The sequence below is a fragment of the Neovison vison genome, chromosome 9, assembly GCF_020171115.1.
Source record: "Neovison vison isolate M4711 chromosome 9, ASM_NN_V1, whole genome shotgun sequence".
Taxonomy (NCBI): Eukaryota; Metazoa; Chordata; class Mammalia; order Carnivora; family Mustelidae; genus Neogale; species Neogale vison.
This window is the reverse complement of record NC_058099.1, coordinates 50,025,480-50,043,404: the sequence shown is the minus strand read 5'-3', so window position 1 is coordinate 50,043,404 and position 17,925 is coordinate 50,025,480. Positions and strand designations below refer to the sequence as shown.

At 38.1% G+C, this 17,925-nt stretch overlaps 1 protein-coding gene across 1 annotated transcript in view; it reads left to right on the top strand.

Moving 5' to 3' along the window:
• The window catches only part of ADAMTSL1 (ADAMTS like 1), a 390,585-nt gene that overhangs the window by 142,207 nt on the left and 230,453 nt on the right, over positions 1–17,925 (top strand). Inside the window, exons 7-10 of the mRNA XM_044265608.1 lie at positions 2,472–2,546; positions 6,036–6,193; positions 11,601–11,712; positions 15,217–15,355. Coding sequence (XP_044121543.1) covers positions 2,472–2,546; positions 6,036–6,193; positions 11,601–11,712; positions 15,217–15,355 — 484 coding nt within the window. The remainder of the gene's footprint in view (positions 1–2,471; positions 2,547–6,035; positions 6,194–11,600; positions 11,713–15,216; positions 15,356–17,925) is intronic.

Below are 17,925 nucleotides of genomic sequence, written 5' to 3'. Positions count from 1 at the left end.
GCGCCCCCAGTTCAGGGTTTCTAAGAAACCAATGTGCTTTATGGATTTCCATGAGCAGGGCAGAGCATGTGATATTTTCCCTTGTTTTTTATCTTGGGTCCCTTTTTCTTGGACCATTTTGCAGGGCTGTTGCTTGACTGGCCTTTTTGGACACTGAATCTCTGGTACCTAGGAGGGAGCCTGACACTAGGAGACACTCAAAAAATATTTGTGGAAGAAAGACATGAACTTGCCGATTGCCTGATGAGCTGTCACTTGTCCATCAACCTTTTACAGAACCACAAAAAAACAGACCATGACTCTTCATACTTCCTGTGCCTTGTGCTGGACTTTTCAAGTCTGCACCAGCTTGAGATGTTCCCTGTTTCACTGTGACTTAGGCAAGTGCAGGGAGCATCAAGAGACATTCCATTCTAGCCCCATCTCCTGTCTCCATCCTAGCCTCTTCCCCCAACACCCTTCTGGGTTTCTCCCCATCTTCCCTGGGGAGCATACCAAGTTAACACATCAGCCAGAAGTTAGGGTTAATGCCCCAGTAAGTGGAATACAAGTGGCTTCTCACCAGAACAAGAGGGAGGCCGCCTGAGTTGTGTGTGGGTCAGAAGCCTGCCGCTGAGCCTTGCAGAGCCAAACAGAAAGCTTCCCTTTTACTTGCACTTTATTTGACCTGTGGATAAACAAAGACTTTCTATTTCCAGAAATCCCATTGTTTTAACTGCTTTGAGTTTCTTTTGTAAACTTAAAAATCCATGTCTTTATGCAAGACATTTAAAGCTCTATGGGCCCAGTCTGAACACTTTTTGTTCCTTTTCAATATTCTCCTTACATGTTTTGTGCTTACAGCCACAGTCTTGGCTCTCTGAGATTCAGCCTTTCCTTCAACAATGTATGACATTAAAAACCGCGACAAGGTTGTAGTGTGAGTGGAATATTCAACATTGGAGAGAACTTGGTAAATGTAACCTCTTTAGGGAAAGAATTGAGAGCATATGATTTTTCTTTCTCATTCAACTGGCTGTGTTGGAGGGTTTAAAATCATTGTAAAAATAAACAGTCTTTCAGTTCCTGTCCTTAAGGAGATTTGGAAGAGAAGGAGGAAAGTAATATTTACAAAATGCCTCCTGTGTTCCAGGCTATACATCTATATATTGATATCAATATCTGTATCTTTTTACAACAATATTGTGAGGCAAGTGTGGTTTTCCCTGTCTTACAAATGAGGAAACTAAAGATCAGAGAAGTTAGGGAACTTCTGAGATTCATTTGTAGAAATCAGACTCTCCTAAAGAAAGATAATGCTAAGTCTCAGAACATTGGGTTATCTTTTAGGATTACTCTTATGGAAACAAAATTTTTCCAATGAGAGCATGAAATGTATAATATCAGAAAAATATGTGTGAAGCGAAGAATCCCACAGAGCTTCTGAATATGCTGGTGAATTTAAAGTGCCCGCTTTTTTCCTTTCCTTCTGGAATGCCCTCCTCTTTTTTGACCATGGGCCTCTCCCTGTACTTCTCAGAGGCTCTGTTTCATCATCATGAAATGGAGATTGTAGCATCCTCTTTGCCTATGTCACAAGCTTTGGGTGAAGGAGTAAATGGTGAATTTAGAAAGTGAAACTCTTCAGTGGCAGGTAAATTAGAGGTATTGTTGTCACAGATGTCACAAGTGAGAATGCCTGGGATGTGTTTGAATATAGAATATACCTCTAATTAAAAAAAAAAAAATAAGTAGGTTCTGCTTCCAGTGAATTGAATCTCAATTTGCAAGTAGAGTGAAAGTAATCCATTTCTAAATCTGGCTGTGATTCAGCACTTAAAAAAAAAAAGTTGTTTTTTTTTTTAATTTTCAAGCAGAAAATAATAATAATAATTTTCAAGCAGAGAGGGTATGTGAGGGGAAAAGTTCATAACCATTCCTGTAACACTTACTATATATAATATTACATGTAGATAGGGTGAAGGATATTAAAGAACTGGGAGGCATGATTTCCACCCTTGAGAGATTTAACAAATACGAACAAAGATGATTTTTCCTGTTCTTATTTTTCCGAATAATCCAAGATAGTTACTTTGCTAGAAAGAAATTCAGATCTTATATAATACAGTCATCCTTTGACTATTCAAGTTTATTTTCATTTTCAGAATCTGGAGAAGTTTAGTAATGTAAAACCAGGTTTTAAAATCAGAAATGGAAACTTATAAATTCATTTCTCAATATATCAAAATTTACATATATGTATTTTAAAAGGTCAGGTCCCCCATAAGTTAACTAGTGACCAGCTTCATTGGCATGTTTTATTTTGAGGGAAATGGACATTTTGATTCCCAAATACTGGTCTTGCTATTTCAAACACTTAAAAGATGATTGTCCTTTGGGGGAGTGTATAAGTCAGTGAATTTATATAGTAGCTAATTGATGATTTTGTATCAAATTATGTGCCTTTAAGATACCCCTTTGTTTCTCTCTAGTGGATGATACTGTGGTCGCTGTTCCTTATGGAAGCAGACATATTCGCCTCGTCTTAAAAGGACCTGATCACTTGTGTAAGTAAGCTCAGTTGTTTTCTTTTGGGTATTGAGAATTTTAGTCACTATTATTTTTTGTTCCCAGAGGAGATTAAAATACAGAAGTGCAAATCCTTCCACTCTATCATAATATGATATTTTGAGTGCTTCTGTTTATCTTTTGGCTGCTTGATGAGATAGCAGAAACCTCAGGGTAATTATCTTTAACCACACTCATCCTGAAAAATACAAAATAGACGCTCCCAATAGGTTTTTCATGAGTCAAGCACATGTTTAGCTTTTGTGAATATTATTTCTCATTCTCTCTCTTCTTCCTCTCCAATCAGTCTCAGTCTTTCTCTTGCCTTGCCTCTCCTTTTTTTTCCTTCTTCCTTCCAACCTTCCCTCCCTCACCTTCATTCTTTCTTCCTATTCTCATGTTCTATTATTTTATCAATTCAGGGGTCATAGAAGCACCAGACAGCCTTAACTGGACATTTAAAGAAAGCCATAGTGGTATGATTAAACATTCCATGTATTAAAGACAATACAAAGCCCTCATATACTGAAGATAGCTATTGGGATTCAGGATTAATGGGTAATCACAACCCTAAAGATCAAATGGTAGCATGGCCCCACCAGAATTTAGAAAGAATTGATATCTTCACTCCTGCCAAGGTGGTAGTACACAGCTACATATTTTCTTTTTGTTTATTATTAGCATTTACTATTGTTTAGAGGTAGACCTGTAAATTACCAGCAGACAATTAGAGGCCACAAACCAGGGAAGGGGTATAAGAGGATACATTGTATTTTCTACAAAATTCAGTTTCACTGAAAGGCTTGACTTCAGCTGGTCCCTTGAGCATTTCTGATCTCCTCTGCTGTGACTGTTCCTGGATTTCTAAAGAGCCATCTATCATCTTCTGTAATTTCTCCCCTCCCACACACATGCCTAGAAAACCAATTTAGGTAGCAAGCATTATCTTTTGGCAATTGGATTATAAATGAAATCATTCCAGAAAGACAAACAAGAGGAAGATAAATTGGAGCCTGTGAAAGTTCAGATAGCCTACTATAGTCTTTCTAAAAATAAAAATAAATACATTTCATGGGAGAGGCTGGATTTGAGGGGTCACGTGAAGGGAAGGAATAAGGTGCAGTTCAGGCAAAGCCAGAAGATGCTGATATGTCACCTTATATGGATCCAGGCTCTTTTCTAACCCTGAACAACCCCCCAAAATATAATGTTCACATGTCAAGGGATGATATATGTGTGTACACTATCACCATTCAAATGATTTGCTTCCCCCCTGGAGGATTGGACAGAGGTAACTGCTCGTGTAACAACCCCACTCAAAAACAGTATTTTTCTGAGCAGTGACGGGCCTGCTCAGAATAAAACTTCCAGGCAGAGATCATCACCAAGTAGGGTACTGACTCCTCCATGCAGAAGAAAGACCCCCAAAGTATAGATTGAAATGAAAATTCATTTTTATAAATGTATGAGCCTCCCAGTTTTCCTAATTAATGTGATCACTAAGAAGCTAAAGACTGAGCCTCATTTGCTCTAATTGTCCCAAGAACTCAGTAGGTGAAGTGGCAGATGATATTTGTAAATGATGGAAAGCAAAATGGAATTTTTCCCCCCAACAGACGTCCTGTTGACAACATACATGGAACTCAAGAAATTTTTGTCTTGTGTATCTGGAATATAATATAATACATAATGTAAAATGAATATGTTAATAAATGACACCCTATTTCTCTTGCAACCCTTTGCACTTAACTCTCAGAAGCTGGTCTAATATGGGACTAACCTGAAATATTTGGGGCCAAACCAGAAAAAGACTAGGCAGGCAGTCTGGTCCAGCCCCAACTTATTTTCAACCAGAAGTACCTTGGGAAGTACAGCTGGGAGATCTGGTGATAAAACTGAATCAATTGCTCAGATCAGACTTAGACCTTCAGGATTTTTCCAAAACTAAGTTGATTTATGTCTTGGAGATATATCTGCAAATGAGTACACATACACATAAGGTGGCTTGAAGAATGAAGGCTAGAGGACGGAGACCCCATGATGTTGGCTTTGCTCTGATGACAACAGCTGTGGTTTCCCCTCCTGTTCCTTCTTGGTGTTGCTCATGTTCTTCTGTGAGGACCTCTCTTCTCTAGGTCAGGGGGATGGAGCCTGACCTACTCCAGAAAAAGGGCTACATAGACTTCATTTGAGGGTCGTGGGCATTTCATTGGACACCAACATTCTTTATCTGTTGGTATTCCAGCTTGAAAAAGACAACACTTGGAATAATTTAGCACCTCCAGAGGTCCTAAAACTATCCTAGATCCCCAATCTGTAAGACACAGAAGAAGGGAGTCATTCTGGTTGAATGTGGGGTAGGAGACCCAGAGGCTCACCTGACCCTATATCCTTCTGCAAAGCTAAGGATTTTTTTTTAAGAGTTTATTTATTTATAAATAAATAAATAGAGATCACAAATAGGCAGAGAGGCAGGCAGAAGCAGGGGGCAGGGGAAGCAAGCTCCCTGCTGAGCAGAGAGCCCGATGTGGGGCCCAATCCCAGGACCCTGAGATCATAACCTGAGCCGAAGGTAGAGGCTTTAACCCACTGAGCCACCCAGGCACTCCCAAAGCTAAAGATTCTTATGCAAGTTTAAAAACCTTTAGACTTAGTCTGTCCCTCTTCATACAGTGGTCAGTTGTTTTAAATCATTTCTCGATCACATGAGCATTTAACCTGCTCTGAAATACACAGTGTAATTACCGTCATTCCCAGCTTGCTCACATTTCCTCCAAAAAAAAGATTTCATCACCTTTATCATTGGCCAAATTCAGATTGGAATGCTCCAGGAATCAAGAAGTTCTTTTTCTCTTTGGCACGTAACAAAATATCATATATGCACATAATACTATAGTAGGTACCCAACAAGACTTTAAAAAGAGAGTGAACTAAAAAGAACGCTGACTTCTTTGTCCTCATTACTATCATTTCTTCACGGTGAGCCACAGCACACACATGGTAAGAGAGCAGATAGTACAAATACACACAAGGTAATACATGGCTATTAACTCACACAGGTGCTGAGAGGAACTCTGCGAGGTACCCTGAATCTCACAGATCAAAAAGAAAACTGGAGGGTATTCTAGACAGAGACCCTTAGAGACCAAAATCAGTAAGATATGTACAGGAGTGGTTTAGTTAAGGAATAGGATGGTGGGAATGTGGGCTACCCTAATGTGATCGTCGGGTAGTCAAAGATTTCTGGACTGGGAGCCTTGAACACTTGGCTAATGAGTTTTAAAATAATTTCACTTGCAACGTAAATTCCTCTGTGATCGAGGCCCCCATAAATTTTGGTTCTATCCCAATTTCAACGGCATCAGTCCTATAAAGGATGGTACTTCTCCCTTACATAGCTGTAGACTGTTTTATGAAACATGCTTGCGTGTGGTCTGGGGCAGCCCTGGGAACATCTTCCTCCCCTTTACATGTGTTTGAACTTGTAGATCTGGAAACCAAAACCCTGCAGGGGGCTAAAGGTGAAAACAGTCTCAGCTCGACAGGCACCTTTCTTGTGGACAATTCTAGTGTCGACTTCCAGAAATTTCCAGACAAAGAAATACTGAGAATGACTGGACCACTCACAGCAGATTTCATTGTCAAGGTAAGTGCCGCTAGCTACCTTGTTTTCAAGACATATCCAAAGCGTTACTTATAGTCTCCTGAACAGAGAGAGAGAATTGGGGTTTGGGTATAGATTTAGAAATTCTATTATCTGGAATAAGTTTAATTCATGAGTAACAAGGTATATCCTGGACTTTTCAAGATCAGATGATATTTTTAAGGTCCTAAGAAAATTCTTGTGTGTTTATATACATATACGATTTAATAAAAACAAAGATCAGCACATCATTAGTTGGAGGATAGAAACTGTTTTTGGAAACAAGTTAGGGTACAGTCATTGACTCACATAAGGTGTTCACAGTCAAAGAGAAAGACAGACTAATGATCCATAGACTTGGTCCTATGTCCCATTACAAGTTCTGTTTTCTCTGTTTCCTCCTATCAGAGCTTCCCTACTCTTAAAGGTAATATAAAACACATTGCTGGAAGCAACATATCCATTCTGTAGGAGAAATGTACATACTAGAAGAATGTTTGGGAATCACAATAAAATAAAACATATTTTTTTCCTTCAGCAGGTCAGGAGGACCTGAAGGATTTCAGCTGTAAAGCTGTAAAACTTGTAATGTGTCCAGGACTCCATAAATTTTTCATCATGGGACCTAGAGCCAGAGGACATTTGATTTAAGCTAAGACTCAATGACCCTGTGGCAGCTGGAAGTAAGAATGCACATAGGAAAATGGGATAGACAGTGAGGTTGGATGGAAGAAGGGTTCCAGAGCACTGTTCTCTGTCTCTGTCTGCCTGGTAGCTGTTTTAAATCCGGTCCAGATGCCAGCCACACTCATGTGGACAAGAAGCTGCAAACCAGCAGACAGTTCACAAGAGAAATGATACTGTGGGTGGTTAAATCACTTCATTTCAGTGTACAAATGCAGCGCAATAGTGAGGGATGTCTTTATTTTTTGCAACCCTTAGAGTGCTGCTGGATAAACCATTTGTATGCCTTTCCCTAGTAACCCTGCAAGAGTTAATACACATACTGAAAATAGAGAATTGGATTCAAGTACTATTGTTCACATATCAGTAGCTGACAGTGTTGCTGATGCATTTTATACATGTAGCTGCCTTCTAGTCATCACCATTTGGATATCCCATAGGTACAACCAGCGCAACATGTCCAAAACTGGACCAGTCTAGCCCCAGAAACCTACTTAATCTTCTTTATTTCCTATCTTGTAGAATAAATGGGCTATTCACCCAGCCACATCAGAAAACTTTGATTCACACTGATTTCCCCTTCTCCTATACACCCCCAGTTAGACATTAAATTTTGTGCATTCTACCTCCATACCATCTGAAGATGATTCTTTCTTTCCCTCTTTGCCACTACGGTCTTAGGTTAGGCCTTTGTATTTCTCCCTGATCATGCATGTGCCTCCTTCTAAAGCTGCAGCCCCAATGAGAGAAAAGGACTTTCTCAGCCAGGACAGGGTCTTTTTCAGTCATGGTCCACCCTTCACTAGAACTTTCAACTTAGCTCTCCTTGTGAAAGCAGCTGAGGTACCCATTCCGTTTGTCCCCATTCTAGAAATTTCAAAAGAACATCCTAGAGAAAAGCAGATGTACTAAGCCTCCAAAATAGTAGAAAAATTGTGATTTGGATTTACATCAATTAGAGCATTAGACACAGATCATGCGTTCACGCATCTTTCTGAACAGCATGAAGCTACACCCTGGGCATCATCCAGCATCCAAGGAGCAGGAGGGGATGCCTGACTCCCAACCCCCTGCTGGCTTGTCTGAGGCAGAGGTTTCTACAACGCCAGGGAGAACAAAGAACATAGTAGGGGAATAGCCAAGGTTCACAAGTTACCCTTTTCCCAACTGAGAGGAAAAACGTATGGCATTTCATAATGCATCAACTGGGAGATTCTTTGTACTTGATGATGTTTTCCATGCATTTGAAATGTCTTCTTGATTCCTTTGATTTTATATGGACCTAATGTTCATCCATTACCCACTCACACATTTGCCCTGTCCTGTGACTCTTTTGTGACAGTGATATCAGTTGCTATGCAAGGTGACTAGGTTTTGTCTTCTCTTTTTCCTTTCAGTGTGAGAAGTCCTTCCATTAAATTAGAAACACTGGATCATTGTAGCTATAGAAAGAAAAGGTTGTTTCAGAACATTCTTTTCCTTTATTAACTTAAGGAGGCCCAAATTACATATGCCAGATGTGCTTAGCTCCCTAAAACTAAATTCTAATGTATCAAACTGAAGCTTTCAATATCTCTGGACAACAAGAACCTGACGTCTGACGATTTTAGGGTATATAAATCTCCAGAGCTAATGATAACAAAGGTCCCAGAATTAATAAGACCAGAAACAAGGAATATGGCAGCTCATCTCTGTGAGAAGCAATTAGGCCATCAGAGTTAGACATCAGGTTAGCCTCTTTATTTTAAACATATTTTTTCCCACTTTCAAATGAAAAATTAAGAGGAAACTGAAAAGAGCAGTACAAGGCCACCACTAAGAATAAATACCTGTGCCTCCACAACACTAACGCTAACTGACAGCATTGCTTGGTACCATGAAAAGAATGGCAGCTTTCAAGCCAAGGCAGACCTGAATTCAAATCCCAGCTCTTCCCTAGCTGTGTGACTTGGAGCAAGTCACTCAATCTCCCTGAGACTCATCTTTCTCATTTTAATGTAAATGTGGGAAGACAATAAAGAGGAGTTCTAAGATTTGATTTAATGCAAATAAAACATACCCTGCATACAGCAGGAACGTAGTAAGTGCTGGTTGCTGTGGTAGTTGTGTAGTTGTTGGTTATTATTAAGAAAAAGTGCTTATAGAGAAGAGAGAACCAGGAATATTATCACTGTAGAACCGAGTAAGATTATGTGGTCAGAGATTTGGATACATCACGACTGTTTTTATCTATTTGAAATAACAATACCCCTGTTCATTTCCAATCTCTTCAAATTTAGGTATATTGTCTCTGCATTCATGGTCATGTACTTCAAATTCATTGGACTCATTAAGAACTATAGTCTCTCTAAGCCCCTGGTTTTCTTTCCTTCAATGTAGTATTAACTAACACTCCCTCTTAACACCAGAACTTCTTGACATGCGTTCCTTACTCTCAGGTCATAAGGCACTTTTACTGGTAACTTCCAGGAAGCTGAAAATTTGACATGTTCCTCTTTAACCAGATCAAAAACTGAGCCCAGACACTGTACAGGTATTCTAGAACAACTTTTCTCCAAGGATTTTGATGTTATATCCTTCCCATTTTTGTTTTTTCCTCCACTTTCCTAGGACTTAGTTTAATTCCAAGCATCCCAAAAGGGACCTCTGCAAAACAATCCATCTCTCTAAGCCTAAATAAATCTTCTGGTCTTTTTATTTTTTCACAGACCTGGTGTTCAAATGAGAGTCCTCTTCTAATACCTTTCCAGCATGGAAACCACACATCCCAAGAGAGCTATAGGCTTTTGTGAGCTTAAAAAAAAGAGAGAGAGAGAAATTTTCCAAAGAATGTGATTAATACTACATCCCTGAGCAAGCAATTAGGTATCCTGTATCTGACACATAGAATTGAAAAATATTAATCTGTAGGCTTTGCTGTCCTTTTGTGAAAGATACCATATTGCTTCAGCTGTTTTTGCTTTAAAGTAAGTGATTGCATCACTGTTTATTCTAATTAAGAAAGACCTCAATGTTCCATGGGTCAGAATGCCAGCATAATTATGAGATATTCTATAGCTCTCTTTCTCTTCTTTCTCCTTTTCCAGCTCTTGCATATTATCTGACAAATATTTCCAACATTTTCATCCAAAGTCCAAAAACTGGTCTAGGGTTTAACACCTACTCACTGTGTTCCAGTGTTCCTAGATGTATAATCCAGTTCTTAATCCAGTTGTTCAACTCAGTGGCAGAGAAATAGACTGTTTTTTGAAGGCCAAATCCATCAGTTTATCCTTGAAACACTTGAAAACCTGAACGAAGTTGTAGACCACATGATTTACTGTTAGACCTCTACTGTCTTGAAGAGGTGGCCCTCTTGGTTGTCCATGGAACTTCCTTTAGTCCAAGCCTTGCCAGACTGTCTTAGTGTTATATGGCATGTGGTTAGATCTTTGTGAAAGCAAGACACTGCTCCTGTTGGGTATTTTTTCCTTCTCTTTAAGATTATGTTTCTCAACCTTGTACTTTTAAGAACTATTAAAGTATTATTGCCTCACTTCTCCTCTTTCAAAATGCAACGGGTTTATAATTTCCGTAAGGACATGTTGTATTCAGAATACTTGCTTTTGTAGTGTAAGTTGGTGTTTTTCAAAGCTTGGTACTTGGACCATCAATATTTCCATTGTTCTTGCCCTGCAAGAGCCCAGGAATTTGCATTTTAGCAAGCTTCCAATTGGTAACTCTGCACATTAAAATGTATGAATCACTAAAGTGAGACAAAACACCATGTTTCTGAGTGGGCAGAGCCATTTAATTCTTTAATTCCTTTTTTCTTAACTAAAGACAGGATCCTTCTTTTTTTTTTTTTTTTTCCAGTGTTTGGCACTTATAATTTCCCCAGAACAAATTGTCTACTTTGGAACCTACATTTAAAAATCTACATATATGGGTGCCTGGGTGGCTCAGTTGGTTAAGCGACTGCTTTCAGCTCAGGTCATGATCCCGGAGTCCTGGGATCGAGTTCCGCATCAGGCGGACTCCACGGGGAGTCTGCTTCTCCCTCTGACCTTCTCCTCACTCATACTCTCTCTCAATGTCTCTCTCTCAAATAAATAAATAAAATACCTTTTTTTAAAAAATCTACATATATGGGATGCTGGGGTGGCTCAGTCAGTTAGGCATCTGTCTGATGCAGGACTCGATCCCAGAACACTGGGATCATGACCTGAGTCATGAGCATCAGGTTCCCTGCTCAGTGGGGGCAGAATCAGGGCCTGATTCTCCCTCTGCCTGCTTCTCCGCCTGCTTGTGCTCTCACTCTGTCTCTGACAAATGAATTTCAAAAAATCTTTAAAATAAAGAAATAAGTAAAATAAAATAAAAATCCACATACATATATACATCACATATAAAAATCCACATAATTTGGCTATTATACCAGAGAAGCTGGAAATACAGGAAAGAAAGAGAGTGAGTAAGTGGCCTGGATAAAGATCCTACCTGAACCGCAAGTAGAGACATAGTGATCCCTTGTTCCATAACAACCCAACTGAAAAGTGATGGTTGTGATGGTGTCTGGTTGTTGGGTAAGATCGATGATATTGCTATAGCCACTTCTCTCCCAATGCAGTTCTTCATGTAGCCCAAGACCATCCAGGCCACCATGCATTGTGGTCCAAAGTTGGAAGGGATGAAGAAAATCCCTCCCTATCATACCAGGTTCTCTCTTTGCTTTCATCTCCTGCAGATCCGCAACTCGGGGCCCGCTGACAGCACAGTCCAGTTCATCTTCTACCAGCCCATCATTCACCGATGGAGAGAGACAGATTTCTTTCCTTGCTCAGCAACCTGTGGAGGAGGTAATGGTGTCCACTTATCCTTCGCAATGTTGGCTTCTGTGAGGGAAGATTTGGCTGTTATGAAAGTAGTCACTGCCATGTGGAAGAAATTGATGCTGTGATGGGTCTGATTCTTTATACTAAATGGAGCCAAATCCTGAAGCCCTCCCATAAGGAGGATACTTCCATCTGGATGCCCTATGAACATTTCCTGTCAGTAGAGTTCCATTAGTGGAAACAGTCTTGACCTTATTCTGTTCCTTGGAGAATAAACTATTCACCCAGTTGAAGAGAACTTACTTATTCAGGAGCCAAATAAAGAGTGTTTGTCAGGCCTACTACCTAGCACATTATGTCCAAAATAATCAGAGACTACTTTAATTAAGGAAATAGTTTATTACCAGGAAAAAAGTCCCTGTACTATAGACTTAGACTCCATTATTGTTAAACCCTATCCCATCATCTGTGCCATAAGTAGAAAGCACTTGCCTGTTTTATTCATGAAAATACAGCTCTCCTGAAAAGTCACATAATGAATTCTTATCTCTACTCTGTTCACATCTGCGACACCGATTGCATTTTGTGTTACTGGAAAGGTATTTCCCCCTACTTTCTGCTCATGATAATTATAATGGTTAAATAATAATTGCTTCAAAATATTTTATAATTTATTTAGCCGTATCCCGATAGAAGATTTAGTCCATTTAAACTTTCCTATTATAATGTCATGAATAACTTAATACCTAAGTATTTCGCTCCTTTCAAATTATTTTCTTGGAATAAATTCTCAAGAGTGAGATTCAGAATTTTTGTGGCTATTGGCATCTATTACCAAAATTCTTTCCAGAATGGTAATAAGCAGCTTATGAGTAGTTGAGTTTCATTGCCAATGGAGCCAGTATTTGTGGATTATAAGAATTGTTTAATTTTGCTGATTTAATGAGCATAAAATTGTATGTATATTCCTTTAAAAAACAGCACATGAAATAAATTCTGACTCCACCTTCAAAGAAGCCTGTTAATTGGACAGTGGTAAATTAAGTAGTTAATCCACATGGGTATCACTAGATTATTCTGACAAGAGAAAAGGATGGTACCTCAAAATAGAGACAAACTATTACCTATTAATTTTTTAGACCAAACACGTGAAATAATTCATCTTCATCAGCATAATATTAGCACACCCCTAAAAATGAGGTTCTAAGAATAACATTGGGTTTTAGCTTAAAGCATTTAGTCAAAAAGACCTTCACGTGCTTCTACTTGGTTGTTAAATAACTATTAATTTGACATTCTAAGCATTTCAACAAAATAGTGTTTTCATTTGTTCTGTCTGTCCAGAAGAGAAAGATGGCTTTTATAAAAAGTAAAACCCCAATTACTTGGATTTTTCATGAGAATATGTTATTTTGATACACCTGTTAATGACTAGCAGAGGAAATAGTTTCGGAGAAAGAAATCCGAACAATTATTTTTCTTTTTTAAATGCAAGCCATGCTTTGTGAGAAGTAACAATTCAGTAGTATGCCCACTATGTCTGTTTCACATAGAGTTGCTGATGGAGTATAAGTTCAGTAACCTTGGTGATGCCGTGCTGTATAATAAAGCAACTCCTGTTAGATTCATATATATCCAACTCCTCTCAGCCTTATTTCCCTCAAATCTTAGTGAAGGAGAAGTATTAGTGGTCTTCAGATGTTGTGAGCAATCAAACCCTTGCTTCAAAGGAAATCTTACTACGAAGCCCAGATAAAAGGCGTATTATTCAAAATGAAGATAGGAGCCATGTGGAAATTAGCTTTCCTCCTGCTTCGTGGACCACAGCTTGAAAATGAGTGAAGAAATGATCTCTGGGTTCCCTTTTATATTTTTGGTTCCACATTCAAAGGGTTGACCATCTTGCTAAGTGTAAAGAAACAATTGCTAATCCAATTATCTTGTGAATTGCTTGAAAACACAATTATCTGGCCATTCTGGTCATTTATTTCATTTTTGACCTACATCTTCATTTCACACACTCTCAGATAGCCTGACAACAATATCTGTAGGCTGACAATTATGATTTACTTGTTGCTTATGCCCACATTTTACTACATGATAAATTCTGTCCTTGAGTAGAAATTATTATATGGAAAATTACAAAATTATAAAAAATATAAAATGATTCACTTATAAAATTATAAGTTATAATTTTAATTATAAAATGCTTAGTTTATCATAACATTATCTGCTTTAGAGTATAATATAATTGAAAAATAAAAGTATACTTACTATTTATAGGGTGATTTTTCTCTTTGATTTTCTTATAAAATAAAAAGCTTAATGGAACATGTGTTCTTACCTATTACTTTCCATGCTTTTCATCTTTACAGTAAAATTGTTAAAAGGTCTTTTTTTGGGTCTTTAATGAACAATTAATTTTTGTGGGTGGTCTGAGAACACAGCCCCAAGCCAGGAATTCTGGTTTTATAAGCTTTCTTCTGATTTCCTAAAATCTTTGGCAAGTCTTTAATTACTCTAATTCTAACTTGGTAACACATATCTAGCAATAACAATATTCAACCACCTGCCAGGGAGAATATATTTTGGAGGTTGATTAGGGTTAGAAAATACAAAAGCCTAAGTTAAAAAAAAAAAATCCCCTTGTACTTTTATTTTTCACGCTAAGAATCTCAATCTTCATCACCGTCTCACCAGAAATGCACAAGATGAGAGAGAGGCAGGTGGGAAAGGTCTCACACATCATGAACGCTACTAGGTAGTACTCAGCAATGCTATTTTTTAAAAGAATTCTCCAAACAGTGGAAATGTGTGCACAGAAACTAAAAAATATCAGCTAAAGACTTAATTTAAGGAGCAATGGCAAAGGATTTCAGGTGAAGAAGAAACTGAACATTAGGGGAGTCCTATTATTGTTGTTGGTGGTGGTGTTGCTCTGGAGGTATTCATCCTACATTTACTCAGCCATACCCACTCAGGTTGAGTATAGACAAAGATGATATTCTCAGGTGGCTGGCAAAACCTGGTCTTGCGCTGAATCCCATTATCCCCCATTCATCCAGGGGAGTGGTGTTAGAGTTTATGCTATTGATTTGGGAGTTTATTCTCCCTAATGCCCCAGATACAATGGAGGCAGTTTTGCATCCTTGCAAAATTTAATGCTTGGCAAATAAACACCGATCATCTTTTTTTGGATACAGAAATCTCTGTTACACTTTCAGATTATACAAAGCAAATTAATAAGGAAGGATTTACAACAGAGTCTTACTGCCTAGCTCTGCCCTTCTATAATCCGAACCTTAGAGTAAAATTTAATTGTTAAAATTCGAGTGGAAAAATAATATTTGAGGTCTGCAAAAATTAATGAGCCTCCCATTTATCTGTCTTTTGTCCTGGAAATTACTGAACCATTGGGGAAGAATTTCCATTAATGTGAGATAGCCAAAAAGCATAAAGAAATCTATTGCATTATATTTTACCATGGTTTGTGTGTCTTAAACTTGCCTGGATGGTTTGATACTACAGGTTACCAGCTGACATCGGCCGAGTGTTATGATCTTCGGAGCAACCGTGTGGTTGCTGATCAGTACTGCCACTATTACCCGGAGAACGTCAAACCCAAACCCAAACTTCAAGAGTGCAACTTGGATCCTTGCCCAGCCAGGTCAGTCAAATTTACCAGTTTATTTGTCATAAATATAAATTGTGTTCCTGCTAAGCTTCTTAAATCTTTTAATGAAAAGTAAGCATCGCTTCCTAATCATGCATTATTGGTTACCCATGCCCCTCAGTCTTGAAGCTAGATGATGCCCTCTTAGGGTCTACAGATTCTCCACGTGAGGAGCTCCCTTAAGCATTATTTTCTCTTCTGATTTATTTTGATTCTGGTACTTCTGTCTCTCCTTAACAAAGTCCAGGCCAGTGTGGTGGCGTGGTCTTCCCAGGAGTCTTTCCATTTTAACTCTGTCACTGGAGTTTGACGTGATCAAAGCAGACCATATTCAAGGACCACAGCTGACCCATTTGAGCCAGGGGTGGTCCATAACTCTAATTTTAACAAACTCAGCCTTTGTTAAGGAGAAAGCAGGAGTTATTGTCAATAGTCAGATTTTTCTTAAAGGTCTTTTAAATTAGGAGCTCTAAAGAGGCACCTGACATTTTCATGTCAGCTATGGCTTTTTGGAAACCACAACTGGCCCGCAATTAGATTTAAGGATCAGATTGATTAATGAAACATCTCAGATGATGAGGAGTCATAAAAGCACAGGTCAGCAGTCTGTCTGTGGTGTGATATTCGCCTTTGTAGTTGCAACACTTCCTGGTAGATCTCTTTATTATCTTCCTTATCCACACATAGGAGAGAAGAAATTTAAAAAAAAAAAAAATTCTTCTGGAAAACTGATTGTGAACACCAAAAGATTAAAAATCCTTCCCTCACTCCTTGGATTTCTGGGAAACACCTCAGTATTACTTTTAAATCATAGTTTAGTAAGTATAGATACATAAAAATAAAACTTGAGATAGTTGAAATAGTACATGAACAACATGCATGAAAATCACTTTGAAGTTTTTGTTTTCTGCTGTTAACTTCCCAAAGTTTATTTTCTTGTACTCTGTTTCATATTCATGGATTCTAAATTCTACATGTGATGCAAAATGGCCTATTTCGAATACTTAGCTCATAAAACTGAACTCCGACTAACAGGTTTCCATTAAAGACACAGAATCAATATTTTATAATTATATAATTTAGGTGAGGTTTAATTTAGTTTAGGTTCATGTTACACCAGATAATTATGTATTGAAAATTGGAAATGGTTTAAAAACTGAATGAGGTGTTAAAATTTTGCTTGGACTTTTTTTATTTTGGAAATATTAAGAGTATGAAGCACTTGTAGCCAAGATAATTATAACTAATGCAATTCAACCCTATTTCTAAATTATTCTTCTTATTATACATCTTTTTATCTATACCAGAAGACCACTTATGCAGAAAAGCATAGTTATCCTAATTCAGACAGGTGGCTCAGCCAGAGGAAGACTTTGAAAGTCTTCACCCGTTTTCATGATAATTTGTGTGTAAATTTCTAGGAGAAATGAGGGATTCACTCCCACAACTGGGGAAAAAAAACTCCCATAAAGAGATGACTGTGGAAGACAGTTATGAGATAAAAGTATTTTGTTAACAATTTTAAGAAAATATTTATAATTTACTCAATTGGGGGGGGGGCTCCTGATTTTTATCTGTCTTCTCTGTCGGAGTCATACTTGTGGCCTATTTCTTATTATCCAAAAGCAAAAGGCCATGTTATAATGAAAGAGGTTTGCCTCTGAAATTTTTGCTTTGTCTCCATCCTATGTTATTTTAAAACATCTAATACAGCACATGTATAAATGTTGGGACAGGTGGCTATTAAGGAAAAAAAGAAAAAGAAAAACTGAGAAAGGAGAAAGAAGAAGTAAGTTAGAGGCAAATGTCAGGAAGCTGCTTTTTTATTGCAGAGGTAATTAAACAAAGCTGTAAAAATTAACACTTAACAGTAGGAGAGATTTAAGAGGAAACCTCTTTAGGAAATGTAGATTTGCAGCCCCAAGGTTAAGATACTTCAGGATCACTGGGAAATTCATTGTCCTTATTTGCATACCTGGGGTCAAAGCAACTTTTCTGAATTCCAAGAGAAAACAGAAGTGATTATTCTAGAGAAGAAGATACTGTGTAACAAACTGTGTTACTATGTAACAAATGTTTGCCCTCCCTTTAGACATCACAGTCAAAACCTCAAGAAACTTCTTTCTAACTACAGATGTAACTGTCTCATAGTCAAATCAGGAGTGACACAATGATATTAAACTATTGCCTTTGTGTCTAAAATTAGAAACCCCCCAAAGGGAAAATGTAGATGTCCTTAGTACCGACAGTCAGATGTTTTGTTTTTTTTTTAATTCCAAAAGAAATTCTTTTTATCAAGCCCCTGAGGTAGTTGTTCACTTTACTTGTCTTAGACTAGGAATTGGGGGCCTGTTATGTATTATTTGAAAGCAAAATCCCATTCACATAGCCAAGTTTATTGCCTGTCAAGCCTGGGAAGTACCATGGACAGCAAAAAATGCACTAAATAATTTGGTCTGGAGCCCTTGGTTCATTCCGGACCTCAGTTTTCTCACCCACGAAATGGGGGTGAGAGGGTTGTTTGTTGCATTAAGTTAGTGGTGTTCAGACTTGGTCTACAGAAT